Raw genomic sequence first — 17,488 nt, 5'->3', positions numbered from 1 at the left:
AAAACGTGTAACTTTGGATCTAAATACCAGTTCTACAATTTACTAATTATATAAATCTGTGCCTCAGACTTCTAATCTATAAAATGGACGTTATAACATCTTCTGGAGAGGGTTATTGTGGAGATTAACTAGGTAGTTCCCTAGCAAGGTCCACCCATATATCTATTTTCTTCTCCTTTACCTGATTATTTTGTTACTGTTTTTGCTTCTTTTATTATTTTTGCTTCCCTTTTTTGGAGCACACAGTAAAACTGGATGTAAATGTGGCATTGTCGATCCAAATTCTTGGAGCTTCTCTATTTGAACTAAACTACTTTTAGTTCAAACAGAAACTTAGTTCCACTATTGTAACACTTAAATATTACTAGAGGAAAGTATTGGAATAAATAAGGCTATGACTTTGGTTTTTTGTTTTTGGGAGTCTTAGAATAATGCTACGGTTTTTTTTCCCCCTTAAGGTATATTTTAGTTATTCTTAGATAAATTTCAGTACATTAGGATTTCAAAATGGTAATTATTTTGAGTCTTTTTTGAAAAGTGTTTTATTTCTTTAGGACGTTTTCTCTTGTTCTCGTTCTGGATCTTTCAAAACCTAATGATCTCTGGCCCACCATGGAAAATCTCTTGCAAGCCACAAAAAGCCATGTAGACAAAGTGATAATGAAACTGGGAAAGACAAATGCTAAAGCAGTTTCTGAAATGAGACAGAAGATCTGGAATAATATGCAGAAGGATCATCCTGTGAGTTGCTGTTTGGGATTATTACTGGAATCCTTAGTCCCATATATAGTTAATGATAACATCAGAAACAACTTCTTTAGATTTTTATGCATGACTTGAAATTCATTTGATGTAGATGAACCTGTTCACTGGAAAATTACAGCAATTTATTAAAACCTCAGTAAGAGCAAAACAAGGAAGAAGGTTCCTTATATCTTCTTGTTAGACATCTTCTGTGATTGTTATGGCATATTACACCAATCAGAGAAATAGAGTTTTAAAGTAGTGGTTTGATACTGATTTTATAATCTCTGTAAAAATGAAGATAAAAAGCCAGATTGTACAAAAGTCACCTGACAAAGACTAGATGAAGCTACAACTTTAAGCAAGGGGTAGAGTTGTAATAGCCTTCACCATCACTCTGTATTTTACATTCATTTCGTTTCTGTCACTTACTCAGTATCTTTTTATCATCTGACAGCTAATTAAATTATAAAGTTGATATGATAGTAACACAAGTTCTTCAAATACAATAATAAATATCATCATCTAGAAAACTGAGAGCAGCATTTTATATTATCCAGAGTTTATAAGAAAGTGTAGCAGGGTGCGGTGGCTCATGCTTGTAATCCCAGCACTTTGGGTGGCCGAGGCGGGCGGATCACGACGTCAAGAGATCAAGACCATCCTGGCCAACATGGTGAAACCCCGTCTCTACTTAAAATACTAAAATTAGCTGGGTGTGGTGGTGCATGCCTGTAGTCCCAGCTACTTGGGAGGCTGAGGCAGGAGAATCGCTTGAACCTGGGAAGCGGAGGTTGCAGTGAGCCGAGATCGCGCCACTACACTCCAGCCTGACTCCAGAGGGAGACTCTGCCTCAAAAAAAAAAAAAGAAAGAAAGTGTTTTTCATAGGAAATAATGGAACAAAACAAATCTATGCCGGATAAATGCTGTTCCAACAGTCAACATAAAATAGAATTTAAAAAAACCAGGAAGGTAATATGTTATATAAGGAAATAAAAGGGTAGAAAAAGGAAAATAATAAATATCATAGTAATTTAGGGAATTGCCATTTCTAGTTTTACACTTATGAAATATAGCTTAGGAAGTGAAAGTTAAATATTAGAACAAATTCTATGTCAAGCAAATTAAGTAAACATCTATGAAGAGACTAAAAATGGAATGTTTTTGGAAGTAAATAGAAATTGCTAAGCACCTAGCAATAAAGAATTACAACAACTCAATGAAATATGTTTATTAACAGGATCGTGAATTAATTGACCCATTTCCGGTACCTCTGGTCATAATTGGAAGTAAATATGATGTTTTTCAGGTAAGCTCTTCCGCTTCTAGCTGAGTTTGTTGTACATATATGGCTGTGCTTTTTATGAGGGAGGTACAAAAATAATATCAAAATAAGAAAAATAATTATTGAAGGAATAGGTTAAGTCATGCATCTTAAAGATTTTGGAAAAGACATAGTTGGGACAGAAAAAAATAGGTAAAGAAAATAAATGCAGTGATTAGAATGGGGATAAGGCAGATTTAGAAAATGAATCTTGCCGGGCACAGTGGCTTATGCCAGTAGTCCCAGCACTTTGGGAGGCTGAAGGGGGAGGATCAATTGAGCCCAGGAATTTGAGGTTACAGTGAGCTGTAATCACACCACTATACTCCAGCCTGGGTTACACAGTGAGACACTTGTCTCAAAAAAAAAAAAAAAAAAAAAAAGTCTTCAACCCAGTCACTGGGGAATAGGACTTACTTCCCAGCTTTTAAATTGAAGAAAGTAGAAAATTAGTTCCTTCTTATCTTTGCTTGTCAGAGAATCGTTAGAATTCCACACTATGAAATGTGTGCTTATATCTAAATTCTATTGAGCTAAGTATTTAAACAAAGAAAGATCTGTTAGCTGTAGTTCTAAGAAGGCTGCAGCTATTGTTCAACTCTCTATGAAACAAATATCAAGGTAATGGAATCCTATTCCTGAAAGTGAGTTTAAAAAAATAAGAAATAATCTATTCTACATTTAATAATTTGAATCTTCCTGCTATAGATATTTGGTTATCTTGACTTTTTAAAATAACATGTTTCTACAGGATTTTGAGTCTGAGAAGAGAAAGGTAATATGCAAGACACTTCGATTTGTTGCACATTATTATGGAGCATCATTAATGGTTTGTACATTTCTTGTCCTTTGGGCTTGAATGGACAGTACCAAATTTGGGGAAATCAGCAACTTGATGCACAGCTACGAGGGATAAATGCTTTTGCTAATGCACATGGTCCTGTTGCTTTCCCATTGCTGAAGACCTCTCCTTACAGAGTGTTTGATAATGCATCTGTTGAACATGCACTTCTAGATGGTCTCCCCCTTCTTTGGAACAAAAGTTCTAAATTGCTTATATCCATAAATCCCAACCAAGTTTAAAGAGATAAGTTGATGATCTATTTATTCATTTTTCGTATCCCCTTAAGAATTAGAATCTATATTCCCCTAAAAGAAAAACAAAAATCAACTCTAACAGTGTGTGTATTGGGGATGGGGGCTCTTTAAAAAAGTGCTGTTTGTTGTAAAAGTTAAAAACATGAAATCTGAAGTCATGCTCCCTGGGTTCGCAACTCAGAGTGACCATTTATTAGACGTGTGATCTTCGGCAAGTCACTTAATTTCACTTAAGCCTCATTGTCCTCCAGGGTAAAATGGAGAAAAACAGTACCTTCTTCATAGGATTGTTGTGAGGATTCAAAGAGGGAGTACATGTGAAATGCTTAGCACAGGGCCTAGAACAGAATATTACTCAATAAATGTTGGTTATTATATCACTGTTATCATTATCTCCCATAGCAGGACTAAACTTTACTAAATGTCCTTTAATGCAATAAAATATAACAACTTTTTTTTTTTTTTTTTTTTTTTTTTTTTGTGATACAGTCTCACTCTGTCACCCAGGCTGGAGTATAATAGCATGGTCTCGGCTCACTGCAACCTCTGTCTCCTGGGTTGAAGTGATTCTCCTGCCTCAGCCTCCTGAGTAGCTGGGACTACAGGCACGTGCCACCACACCTGGCTAATTTTTGTGTTTTTAGTAGAGATGGGGTTTCACTATGTTGGCCGGGCTGGTCTTGAACTCCTGACCTCATGATCCACCCTCCTCAGCCTCCCAAACTGCTGGGATTACAAGCGTGAGCCACCATGCCTGGCCAAAACATTTTTATTTAAAAAAATTTCCAGCTGGGTGCAGTGGCTCACACCTGTAATCCTAACACTTTGGGAGGCTAAGGCGAGAGGATCATTTGAGCTCAAGAGTTTCAGACCAGCCTGGGCAACATGGTGAGAACCTGTCTCTACAAAAAATTTTAAAAATTAGCTGGCCATGGTGGCACACACCAGTTGTCTCAGCTACTTGGGAGGCTGAGGTGGGAGGATCACGTGCGTGCAGGAGGTCAAGGCTGCAGTGAACCAAAATCACACCACTGCACTCCAGACTGAGCTTGTCTCAAAAAAAAAAAAAATTTCCTTTACATTTGAATAATTAGTTAATGGTCTCTTTTTTCCTCCAAATTAAAGCACTCAGAGGAACCTAGAGACAACATGGTCTAGCCCCTTGCTTTCATGGCTAGAATATTTTCACTGAAAGTAATATGTACAAAATATGTGTTGTCAGTTTTTATACCTTCCAAAACATTACACATTTCATTATGTATTTTCTTAAAAATGATCACCTTTTATGTTTGAATCGTATTTGCTTACGTATTAGGTTGACACAGTACTTTGGGAAGTGTTCTTTACTATTTTGAGAGGATATGGGGAATTTAAAGTGAATGGCTCATCGAGGGTACAGAGGTAAAGATCTTGCAGTTACTTATTTTTGCCACTAGAGAGGGTCACACATTTTATTCTGGTTATAAAGTTAGCTGAGGGAAATCCCTGTATTTCTTTAGGAACAGATTACATTTGATGGAGGGTCCAGTCTGGTCTCATGGGTACAAATTTAGATGAAGTCAGGTCAACGCAGTCCACAGCAAGCCTGGGATTAACCATGGCCCAGGAGATCAAACAAGATCAGGGACCAGGGAATGGCTTTGAGAATGGCTTCATCTCAGCTTTTAATAAGCCTAAAGGAACAGGGTTTGGGTTAGTGGAGTACTTCTGGACCACCAAAGGAACCATAAGGCCTTTCAGGAAGAATGTAGCCAAAGTGATCAAAGCCCCATCTTTCAGTTTCACATCTCTTCTTACCCTCTGCCCCATTTAAGGAAGAAAGTTGGGTACTGCTTTGCAAAATTCCATGAAATTTAGCAGGTTTTTTTTTTTTTTCCAACACTATAGTTGATCCTATATAGTGCAGTTGAGAATATTGATTCAATATTATGAACAATCTAATTAAGTTAATAAAAACAAAACACAGGCCAGGTGTGGTAGCTCTTGCCTCTAATGTCAACACTTGAAGGGTGAGGTAGGAAGATCACTTGAGGCCAGAAGTTCAAGACCAGCCTGGGCAACAAAATGAGACCTTGTCTTGACAAAAAATTTTTTTAATTAGCCAGTCATCATAGTGCATGCCTGTGGTCCTAGCTACTTAGGAGGCTGAGGCAGGGACGATTGCCTGAGCCTGGCAGTTTGAGGCTGCAGTGAGTTATGATCACACTGCTGCACTCCAGCCTGGGAAACAGAGCGAGACCCCCTCTCTTAAAAAACCAATATGCTCCTCGCCCCCCAAAAGAACAGGAGAAGACTGATAAGTAGAACCAGAATCAGAGAAGAGCCATGAGGATGGCAAGGACTTTAAATTATTATATATGAGGACCAGGAGAATATCACCTAAAATGTGATACTCTCTTATATAGTTGAAGGAATGTTCCATGGAAAAATGACTAAATTCATTCTTTGCTATTCTAAGGTCCAGAAAAAGGAATCAATAGAGTTTACTCAAAATATGAAAGCACTTTCTAATACTACCGTTATCTGAAAACAATGAATTATTTGGGGAGATGAGTTCCCAGGCACTGAGTTTGTTTAAGCAGAAGGCCTACAGTTCTTTGTGAAGGTTGTTTTAGAAGTGATTGATGCAGCAGATGGAGGAGTTGGGTTAGAAAACATCTAATGTTCTCCCAGCCCTATCTTCTATGAAATATGTTTGTGATTAGGTTTTTCCTTTCTCATAAAGAAAATAAAATTAAACAGAGCAGTTATATTTCTAAAATTCAGTTAAAGTTTTCTGTATGTATTTTAAAACATGGTCTCAGTAGAAGCATTACAATTATTTCAATGCTTTCTTTAATAAATGTGTCAGATCTTATATATATACGAGTATTCTCGTTTGAATACTTTCTCTGAGAGCATTAAGAACTTTCTGTTCTTAATCCAGAATGAGGCTTATCTTGTGGAATTGCCATTGGAACCATAACGCTGATATCCTTGCTTCATAATTAGATTTCATTTCAGTTCAAAGTTGTTTTTCCCACTTCCATACCTCTTAGTCATTTTGACTTGGCTGTGAATGACTTTTGGTATCTACAGAAATCCAATCTAGCTTTTAAAGATTTGTAGGGTAACCATATGTCCTGGTATTCATCTGATGTCACAGCTTAATTATTAATAGTACCCAACCCCTTTCATTCTCTGAAATGTTCTGGTTATGGTTTCCCTAGTTATATACCAGCACTGAAAATATTCAGTAGCTTAGGCACCAAAAGCAATTTAAAAAGAAGTTAAAAAATTACCTTAGTGAGTATCAGCATCATTAGACCAGTCTGCAGTCCCACAGTGACTATTTGGAAGGCAGCAATACGCCCTTGGATGTGAAAGCTACTTTTGAGGTATACCTCTTATTTTCTAACCAACCCAACTGCATTTTGGAAAATTTTCTTTTAGACCATAATGAGTATGTTTACACACATACAGCCCATAAACATACATTCATATATATATATTTTAAAGAAATTATTTGACAGTGATTATGGTCCATTTGTGTGAGTAGCTGAAATGATGAGTACATAAACACAAGTCCTTTCCACATCATGTACTCATTAAATTTGAAGGACGAGTTAAAGTTACCAAGATTTCTTTATTCAGGTTTTGTTTTGTCTACTCAAACAGAAGTATTTGTTGGGCAACTAAATAGTGATTCTGTTTGTAATCTGTATTTGTTCAAAGCCATATTTATTTTACCTGTTTCTGTGATTGGAAAATAGAGCATATAATTTGTTCTCCTGATTTGTTTAAAGTTTACCAGTAAATCAGAAGCTCTATTACTAAAAATACGTGGAGTTATCAACCAGTTGGCATTTGGCATTGACAAAAGGTACTGCTAAGATATTTTTTATATCATTTATTGAGTGATTGATTTAGCCAGTGTTGTCTCATCTGATTATTGTTCTACTCAGTCTCTTGTGTCTTGACCAGGAAAGTGACCCAGATGGCTATTCTTAAAGGGATAATTTCTTTTTAAATTATTATTTTATGTATTTTATGTATTTTATTATTTTATTAATTATTTTATTATTATTTTTAATTATTATTTATTTTGTCAAAACAGCATAAAGGGGATAATTTAATATTATTTCCTGCTTCTTATATTCTTTAAATATTTCTTAAATTTTACAAGCAAAATGTTACATAACATTTAGTTTGAGGCTGGAATAAAATAATGATAATATTATACTAGCTCCCTGATTTCTTTTACTTCCTTTCCCACACTTTAGTAGCTTCCCTCTATTATCACTTTCTTTTATTGATTTGAAATGGACTTGAAAATTTTGGTATGTATCTTCTTAGCCTTGCTGCTTCTCTTGGTTTTGATTTAAGGTAATAGGGTCTGTCACTTTTTTTCCTATAAAACGTTTATTTATGCTATATGTTAATTTTTGAAATCACTTAAATTGATAGTCACTCATTCATTCGGGGCAATGCTCTCATTAGTGGCTAAATGTAAAACTAGCCGATAATATTGCTGTCATATTTACAGGCGAGCGTGGCAGCAAATCTAATTGCTAAACTAATTTAGAATCTTTCTCTTCTCCACGTAGCAAATCAATATGTGTGGATCAGAATAAACCGCTGTTTATCACAGCAGGATTGGATTCTTTCGGTCAAATAGGTTAGTGAACTTATTAAGATCGTTCAATCTTTTTTTAATTGCTTATTGATTTTGTCCTACTCCATGTTCACTTTGTCTCCAACATACTCCTATTTCTGGTTTCATTATCATTGCTGTTATTTCCTGTGTGTTTGTTTATATGCCCAGTATTCATGTAACATGCATCACATTGACATGTTTGTGATGGAAGTGATGTCACCACATAAGAGACTGATTTTTCATTTCTGATCTCTATTCCACTGAAAAACAAATTGCATGTATTTTCTTTCCCCCACTGATTTCCAGGTACTTTTAAATTTTAGCTCCTTGGCTTTAAAGAAGCTAGGAGCATAGAGTAGTGAGGAAATTCAAAGCTACATATTACAGGCAATTAGCAAGTATATGAGAGATTGAAGTGGTAGAGTAAACCGAAAAGAACACAGTTGTAACAATTAGGTATGATTTGATTTTTTGTTATGAAATAGCATGCCTCATCTAATGGAATGTATTTCCTAAACTCATAGACTCTATAGGCTTCTGAATCAAAAGGAAGTTTAAGAGTTTATATCTCAAGGCCCTTACCTTCCCACAGAAACTGTTTTCATTGTGAAGATCTGTGAGCCTCACACTTCTTTATCCTCTGCAGGTGGCGTAGTTTGCTTTTAACATTCTAATGGGCAGTAGGGTTTTTTTGTTTTTTGTTTTTTTTTTGTATTTCCCATCCTCTGTTAGTCTTACAAGCTAAAGGTGACTTGACTTCAAATATAGAAATCTTTGTAATGAGATTATAGATTAATTGGAATGAAAGGAATGGAGGTGATTTTGCTTAGTGAATGTTCATGGAGACTGATGTTTATGATTATCATTAGCACCAACTTAATTCCAGTAGCAGTGAGAATCACTGTTGTACTGATAGATAATGCTGATGGAATTCTTCTGCTTCTATGAATAGTTGGAGGCCAGAAGAGAGTTCATAATTGCTGAATTTAAAAATCATCGCGCTTAGATCTCATCAGAATTAAAAACTTTTGCTCTATGAAAGCCCATGTGAAGATGAATAGACATGCCATAGTGTGGAAGAAAAGAATTTCAAACCACATATATGACAAAGGACTAGTGTTTAGAATATATAAACTCAACAGAAAAATAAATAAACAATCCAATTAGAAAGTGGGCAAAAGACATAAGCAGACATTTCATTTCAGAGAGGACATAAAAATAGCAAAGCAGCACATGAAAAGGTGTTTAATATCATTAGTTGTTAGGGAAATGCAAATTGAAACCACAATGAAATATCACTATACATTTAACAGGATAGCTAAAATAAAAAATAGTGACACCACCAAATACTGGCAAGGATGCAGAGAAACCAGATCTCTCATACATTGGTGGTGGGAGTGTAAAATGGTACAGCCACTCTAGAAAACAGTTTAACAGTTTCTTATGAAACTAAACATGCAACTACCATATGACCTAGAAATTGTGCTGTTGGGCATTTATCCAAGATAAATGAAAACTTAACTCTCACACAAAAAATCTCTAGGCATATATTCATGGCAGCTTTATGTTTAGTAGTCAAAACCTAGTAACAGCCCAGAAGTTGTTCAGCAGGTGAATGACTAAACAACTGTGGTACATCTGTACCAGGAAACACTACTCAGCCATACAAAGGAACAAATGATTGATACACACAGCCTGGATGAATCTCCAGGGAATCATGCTGAGTAAAAAGCAGCCAATTAGAAAAGATTACATACAGTGTGATTCTATTTATAAAAAATTTTGAAATGAAAAACATTTTAGAAATGGAGGCAGATTAGTGGTGGTCAGAGGGTAGGGATAGAACTATGGATGGGGAGACCAGGGGAGGGGTCGGGAAGGAAGAGGTTATGTCTATAAAAGGGCAACACAGGATCTTTGTGCTAGTGGAATTAAGTTGGTGTCTCGACTGTGGTAGCAAATACATGAACCTATGCAGGTGATAAAATTGTATAGAACTTAATATACACACAGACACACAAAGGAATACAAGTAAAACTTGGCAAAGCTGAATAACGTCAGTGGAGCGTATCAATGGCTTTCGCACCAAAGTGGTAAGGATGTCCTGGAAGATCACCAGTAAAACAGTTTTGGGGAACAATACAGTTGTTGGAAATAGAAAGATGGGAAATATCCAGTTACAAATTGCAAATGGCAGCAAAGTTTTAAATTTTTCAAATTAAATTATACAAGTAATACATAAAGATATCTCCTTGTAAAAAGGTAAAAGAGTACATACAAGGAGCAAATTTGTGTTCTTTCCAATTTCCTATGCCTTTACACACGTGTATATAGTGTAAAAAAACGATTTGCTTTAATATAATTATATGTTCAGTCTATATCATTTTGGAATTTCCCCTTTTATTCAATATACCCTATTATTCAATATCTTTTTATTCAATATACCAATATACCTTAGTTTTTCCATATTAATGCTATATATGGGTCTATTTCTTATTTTAACTGTTGGATAGTGTTACAGAGCATGGCTATGCGTAGTAATTAATGCACTGTTCACCACTGATGAATATTTTGGTTGTAGGTCAATTTTTCACTGATAACAAATTATACTGCAGTGTGAAATCCTTAATACAGTACCAGTTTGCAGGTGTTTCTAGGGCAAACACTACCAAAAACTGGAATTACTGGTTAACAGGATATAGATACAGCTATAGGTACAGGGTGTGGAGAATGAGAGTTACAGTTTACCCATTACTCTTTGCCTCCTCTTCTTTCGGTACTAGAATCTGTCCCAGTGACCTTGCTGTGCTGGGTAGGGTAAATTTTTATGGTGACTATATTAAGGAGAGGGAAAATGAGTGATCTGAGATGTATACCTTTGTTAGTGTTATTTCTTTTATTGGTGGAGTTTGTAATATTTTAATCAATGCAGTCATTTGTGGTAAAACTTGCTATTTTAGGATCTCCTCCTGTTCCTGAAAATGACATTGGAAAGCTTCATGCCCACTCACCAATGGAGTTGTGGAAAAAAGTGTATGAAAAGCTCTTTCCACCAAAGGTACATATTTCTAATTTTTTTAAAAGCAAGATTTTTAGCACTATCTAACAGTTATAGGAAATGTGTCAAAGGGCTTATTATGATAACTTTGTTTTTATCTTTTATGCTCAAAAATCAATTAAACATTTGCTGAAAATGTAAATAGGCACTGTGGGGGTTAAAAAAAAAAAGGGTAAGACATGGTTCCTGCTCCACTTTCAAAGAGAGTTATCTGGCTGTTAGAGAAGGGAGAGACAACTGAAAGGGGACCTGGCGGAATTGGAAGCGGGCCTCAGTGGTGATGAGAAAAGCTAGAAAGATCGTAGAGAGCCTTTGTGGCAAGCTGAGGAATGGGAGCTTGGTTTATTAGGCAGATGGTAGCCATTGAATTTTGGGTTATGGGTGTGAAGTGATTTTGAGATTTGTAATTTCAGAGTATTAACATGCTGAAAGATATCAAGGACCCTGCGAGAGATCCTCAGTATGCTGAAAGTGAAGTCGATGAGATGAGAATTCAGAAGGATCAGGTATTATCCTAAACATTTACTTAATTTCATCTGAAGTTTTATCACAAAACCTGGGGTGCCTTGGGAATTCCTTACATTTTTCTCAATGTATTTACTCAGTGTATCTTCTTTACTATTAAAATTATTTAAGTAGTACATCTATTTAAATAACACACTAATAGTATACTGTAGAAAAAATAAAAATTTGATATGAATAAAGAAAAATTTTTAAATCACCTGTCATCCCACCACCCAGACATGACTTAGTGTTCACATAAACCTTTTTGATTTTCCAGTTTACATTATATTAAAGATGAGTGGTGATTCTTACCTTGCTGCTAGAGAGACATTTTCTTAATATTCTTTGGTTTGTGGAATTACATAAAGAGCTTTGTTTTTGATTAGGACATTCAGACATACCTATACCTTCCTTGTACCAGAAAACATATCTTGCCTAGTTAAGGACTGAAAGCACGATCTGAAAGCACACAGACATACCCGACATAACCCAGGTTCTCTCAGGAAAATGCTTAAAAGTGGACACCACCATCCCATGTATCACTAGATAGCCCCATTTGAACACACAAGTCTGATGTAAGAATGTTAAGAGTTGGCAAATTCACCATCACTCAAATACTTAGATTTTTCTTTTCTTTTTCTTTTTTTTTTAAGACGAGTCTCACACTGTCGCCCAGGCTGGAGTGCAGTGGCATGACCTCGGCTCACTGCAACCTCCGCCTCCCGGGTTCAAGCAATTCTCTGCTTCAGCCTCCTGAGTGGCTGGGATTACAGGTGCCTGCCACCACACCTGGCTAATTTTTTTTTTGCTTTTTTAGTAGAAACGGGGTTTCACCATCTTGGCCAAGCTGGTCTTGAACTCCTGACCTCATGATCCATCCGCCTTGGCCTCCCAAAGTGCTGAGATTACAGGCATGAGCCACTGCGCCTGGCCTAGATTTTTCTAAAAACAAACAAGCAAACTTAGATTTTAGTTTGATTTGATAAAATGAGACATTGTACAGAACCTGTCCTTATATGAGTAAACTTATATATGGTAAGCACTAGATTGAAAGCCCCGGCAACTTCTCAGGTGGCAGTCACATTGTTGCGAGGGTAACCTGAAAATAGCTGTCAGCTGGGAGTAGGAGCCAGGGTTTTTTTCTCAGTATTCACCTTCGGGGGCTGTTGGAGAAGTAAGCAAAACATTTTATGTAAACGGTCCAGAAGACTTTTGAAAAATATGCCATGAATATTTAGAGGTTTTATAGCTGTAGCAAAGTGAGAGGCATGTTGTAGAAACAGGAAAATGACCTTATGTAACCCTTATTATGTTTGCAGCCTGGCTGTAAGGATTAGTTGGAAGTCATCCCTGATTAATATTTGTCTAGGAGTCAATGATTAACTGTTGTTGTTGATAAGAATATCTGTTTATATTGCATAATGATCACTTTTATTAAGTTCATATACATCAGTATTATTAAAGGATTAGGGTATTTGTGAGCATCATGAGTTTTCACATTCAAATCTATCTTCTCTAAATGACTTAAAACCATAAGAATTTTGTGTGGAAAAAGAAGGCAGCCCCGCAGTACCCATATCACCCTTCATTCATCTCTTGTATCTCACTGCCAGCAGATCACCAATTCCTATCATCTCTTGGTTCGAGATTTTTTTTTTAACCTACCTGAAAAGTTATGCTATCCTAAGTTTGCCTCTAAACCCCTTTTATTTGTGTGGTTTTAGATGAATTGATTCCAGATTGCACACATAGGACCTTAACATAATTTTATGCTTTAGCTGTAAAGATACCCTAATGATTATCAGTGTTGTTGCTGTTATTTCATTGATAATCTGAATCTAAATTTTGACATTCTACTATACAAAATTTTTAATTTGAATATTATTTCATACTATTTCATGAGTAGTTGTGAGACCTTAAGTTGTTTCCAGTTGTGTGCTGTGAAGTCAGTCCTCAAGGATCTGAGGATTGGTAGGAAGACCCCTTTCATCTTTCCTGCAGACTTAGGGTCTTTCGTGATTAGCCCTCTTTAATTATTTAAAGTTCTGTCTTTTGCCAGACTTCACATGGGCACCAGAAAATACTTAAGTAGTATTTTCTATTTTTTAAAAGTCCTCTAGCTTTAGAGCATTCCCGATTTTAAGGGAATGCGAATGTGGAAAGCACTTGCTGAGCCCTTCTACCTCTTTTGTGTTTTTTTCTTTTTCTTTGATACTGCGTCTTGCTCTGGCATCCAGGCTGGAGTGCAATGGGGAGATCATGGCTCACTGCAACCTTGAACTCCAGGGCTCAAGGGATCCTCCCATCTCAGCCTCTCAAGTAGCTGGGACTACAGGTACACATCACCATGCCCGGGTAATTTTTTGTTTTTTGTTGCCCAGGCTGGTCTTGAACTCCTCGCCTAAAGCAATCCTCCTGAGTTGGCCTCCCAAAGTGCTGGGATTACAGGCATAAGCCACTGTGCCCAGCTTCTTTTCTATTATTTTTGTTAAAGCAAAAAAAAAAAAAAAAAAAAAAGGTTACAATTAACATTTATTTTTAAGGTCTTCTTGGCCAACCACAGATATCTTCTGAAAACTTTCTTACTTGCTATCCCTTTAAAACATCAATGTATTATTTTGAGGCCATATCATTGTCATGTTGAAGATCTAGTGGACTTGGTGGTTTTTGTCCCATATTGGTTATTCCTTTTTCTCCCTCTGGCATGGCCTGTGTGATAGCCCTAGTTTTCTCACAGTCTGCTGTCTGCAAAAGGGAGATACTACCAGCAAAGAATCTCAAAACAACGTTTTCACCTTTGTCATTGGTAAAAATAATTTAACTTCCAGTTAAAGACAAAGTTTGCAGTAAACAATTTGTTTATTCTTTATGAGTTAATCTTTAAAACCACAAGTGGTAGATAACTGGTGAACTGAATTAGCTTTATTAGAAAAAAATAAAACAAGCTGTAAAGACTACATATGATTATTACCATGAAAATTCTTCCTAGAATCCAGTGAGGAAGTTAAAGGAAAAAACAAAAACAAAAAAAAACAAGGAAAAATTCTTCCTAAGTCTATATACCATTTTGAAACATTTAACATTTAAATTTTAGTAACTTAGGGTATAGGTATGAAAGGTACGCTCTGCAATTTTTCTGAAAATTCGAATGGATTTTCTTTTCATAGCAACTGTGAACTTCAATTATGTTAGCCAAAGGGCAGTGATTGCCTTATCTTGCAGAGTAACCACGTTTTGTTTATTTGAAGTGGTGACAACCTTTGTACAGTTATTTAGACATTGAACAACATGTAGGAGGCCAAGAGGCATCCCCTTAGATGGTCCCTTTTACATGTCAGTTGCCTTGTGCAGGATAGCCACCTCCACTAAAATTTATTTATGAATTGTAAAGGTAACATATACTCCTTGTGAAAAAATTCAAGACCTATAGGTAGATGTATATAAAATAGAAAATGGAAGTATCCTGCCCTCTCCCTATCTGTGTGCTTTTTTCATGTGGCACACATTATGTTTTCATGTGGCCACTGTTATTTTTGCTGGCTGCCTTGGAAGCCACCTGTGAATGAATGCTAATTATTTAGTCAGTCCTTACTGGGGGACATCAAAGTTGTTTCCAGTTGTGCTGAGACAGAGCAATGGGTTTCCTTCTTTTACATCCTTGTGCATTGCTCTATTGTTATGGATGATAAATTTCTAAAAGTAAAATCACTGGGACAAAGGATACACACACACACACACACACACACACACACACACACACACACACACACTTTTTTGTGACAGGATCTCACTCTGTCACCCAGGCTGGAGTGCAGTGGCGCAATCACAGTTTACTGCAGCCTTGGCCTCCCAGGTTCAAGCAATCCTCCCACCTCAGACTCCCAAGTAGCTGGGACCACAGCACACACCACCATGCCTGGATAATTATTTTTCTCAGTTTTTGTAGAGACACGGTCTCCCTATGTTGCCCAGGCTGGTCTCAAATTCCTGGGCTCAAGCAATTCTCCTGCCCCAGCCTCCCAAAGTGCTGGGACTATAGGAATGAGCCACCGCACCCAGCCTGGGTATATATTTTTTAAATATTTTGCTAACTTCAACCAAGTTTTTGATAAGAGCTGAACAGCAAACAATTAAAATAAGATCACTTTTGAATACTTGAAGGATGACAGATGTCTAGTTCATTAGTTGAAAGACAATTCATATGTATTATGTAGTTTATGTACATAATTTTGTCTGAAAGTTTAATAAATTCATCTCTGAGTGCTGCTTAGCCACACAGAAACTCTGAAGACAGTATTTCTAGAAAATAAGTCCTAAGCATAATCATTTACAAAATAATTGGCAAGAAATATTTAGAATGATAATGCTACTAAGGATACATTGTTATATCTAAAAAATGAGAAGGCAGTTTTAAGGTGCCTCCTTGAATTAGTAAAGTTGATTTTTCTTAAAGTGATACATATTTTTGTTTTAGGAACTGGAACAGTACAAAAGAAGTTCTTCCAAGTCTTGGAAACAAATCGAGCTTGATTCTTGAACCTATTTCAATTATTGTATATTTATTTCTTCTTTTCCAAATACAAATAAGATTATACTGTGAATTAACTATTGTGGCAATATGTGAAGAAAGTTAAACTGTATAATTTGTTAAAGGACAAGCTGGATTTCTTGGATTAGTGCATCTCCCTGTATATCTTGAAGCTTTTTAAAAGGAAAAAAATATTGTAGAACCACGTGTAATTTTTTTAAAATAAAAGAATCTTCTACTACCTACCTCTAACGTGTTTAAGTGGTATATACTCAATTCAGCATGTATAAGTTTCTGCTTATATGTTTTTAGGAATATAAAAGTAAGAGTATTTGGTTACAGTTTTAAATGCAAGGTTAAGTGCCCACTTTAGACACATTCTTTCTAAAAGGCATTCTCAGCTGTAGCTGGGAGGAAACCGGAATTGGGTTCACAGATGTCAAAATTTTACTCTTAACAGTGAGGCGCAAGAAGCACCTGAAACAGGAGATGCACATTCCCAGGTCCCCACACCTAGAGTGTCGCCATCAGTGGTCTGGAATGGGGCATTTTTAATCAGCACCAATTTCACCCTGCTGTGAGACTGACACATTTATTTTAAATACCACTTTTTGAAGAACAGGCACATCTAAGGAGATATCCTATCAAGAAGCAGGACAAAACATCATGTGTTGCGGATAACCAGGATTATTTCCAAGGTGGGATAGCCTTTAAGAAGCCATTCCAATCTGTAGATTTGTGTACCTGCTAGCCAAGTTCATTTTGAGTAAGTATAATTGCTATGATTAAAAATGATTTATTCTATGTTCTTCCATGTCCACATACAAAATATATTGACTCCCAGCTTCAGATAAGCACATTTACTACCCCAAGGGAGTAGTGTCTGAGCAGATAGCAAGCCATCTGCTTATTGCAATGAACTAGGACTTCATAAATTATTTGCAGTATGTATGGTTCTGACACCCTTGGGAACAGAATTTTCAGCATGTTTCCAAGGAACCTTAGTCTTTAGCACAGGTTTCTTGCTGAGTGCTATGGAAAAAGAGATCCCTTTAAATTTACAGTGAACATTATGATCTCAGAAACATCACTGACTTGGTGGGAAGAAACAGCCTATTCCACAAGAGTAATAGGAATTGTTATTATGTAATTTGATTTTCTTACACATCACTGTCCATTTTTGACTTGACACACAAACTGTCACATGTTGAAAGCCATTGTGTTTTTCTAAGGTGCTATCACTAACATTTAATAGCTTGAAGTCACGTGTGATGTCAGTTTTCCAAATGTTTCTGAGCTAGAATGAAATTCATCTGCATATGAATAGTAGAAAATGTTTCCACTTATGTTGTACACCCATATCTTTAGTAAGTTGAAATCAGTGATTTCAAAAGAGGTTCCTGTGGGACTCTCTTTGAACTACTTTAATAGATTATCATCTCCAGAATTGTCTATAACTGATGTGACATATATAATCTGTAAGACATTGTGTAACTATTACACCATAATCATCCATGTCAAAGACCTTTTATAAAAATTGACAATACTAGTCTGATAATTTACCAATGCCTCCACATCCTTAAATACTGTTCTA

The 17,488-nt window shown here is 36.2% G+C and overlaps 1 protein-coding gene across 30 annotated transcripts in view; it reads left to right on the top strand.

Moving 5' to 3' along the window:
• Nucleotides 1-17,488, top strand: part of DYNC2LI1 (dynein cytoplasmic 2 light intermediate chain 1) — a 54,916-nt gene that overhangs the window by 19,846 nt on the left and 17,582 nt on the right. For 11 of the 30 annotated variants that reach the window (XM_063789907.1, XM_063789904.1, XM_009442403.5 and 8 more), the window contains 8 exons: nt 555-741; nt 1,987-2,055; nt 2,822-2,899; nt 6,954-7,030; nt 7,755-7,825; nt 10,765-10,862; nt 11,276-11,368; nt 15,841-16,139. In XM_063789907.1, the coding sequence (XP_063645977.1) occupies nt 555-741; nt 1,987-2,055; nt 2,822-2,899; nt 6,954-7,030; nt 7,755-7,825; nt 10,765-10,862; nt 11,276-11,368; nt 15,841-15,903 (736 nt within the window). In that variant the 3' untranslated portion in view covers nt 15,904-16,139. Of the gene's footprint in view, nt 1-554; nt 742-1,986; nt 2,056-2,821; nt 2,900-6,953; nt 7,031-7,754; nt 7,826-10,764; nt 10,863-11,275; nt 11,369-13,603; nt 13,702-15,840; nt 16,140-16,511; nt 16,661-17,488 lie in introns of those variants that run through there. The other 19 variants (XM_016948447.4, XM_016948445.4, XM_016948444.4 and 16 more) reach the window with 6 other exon arrangements.

Source organism: Pan troglodytes, chromosome 12 (assembly GCF_028858775.2).
Source record: "Pan troglodytes isolate AG18354 chromosome 12, NHGRI_mPanTro3-v2.0_pri, whole genome shotgun sequence".
NCBI lineage: Eukaryota > Metazoa > Chordata > Mammalia > Primates > Hominidae > Pan > Pan troglodytes.
The sequence above is the reverse complement of the archived record's forward strand: the minus strand, read 5'-3'. Positions and strand labels throughout refer to the sequence as shown.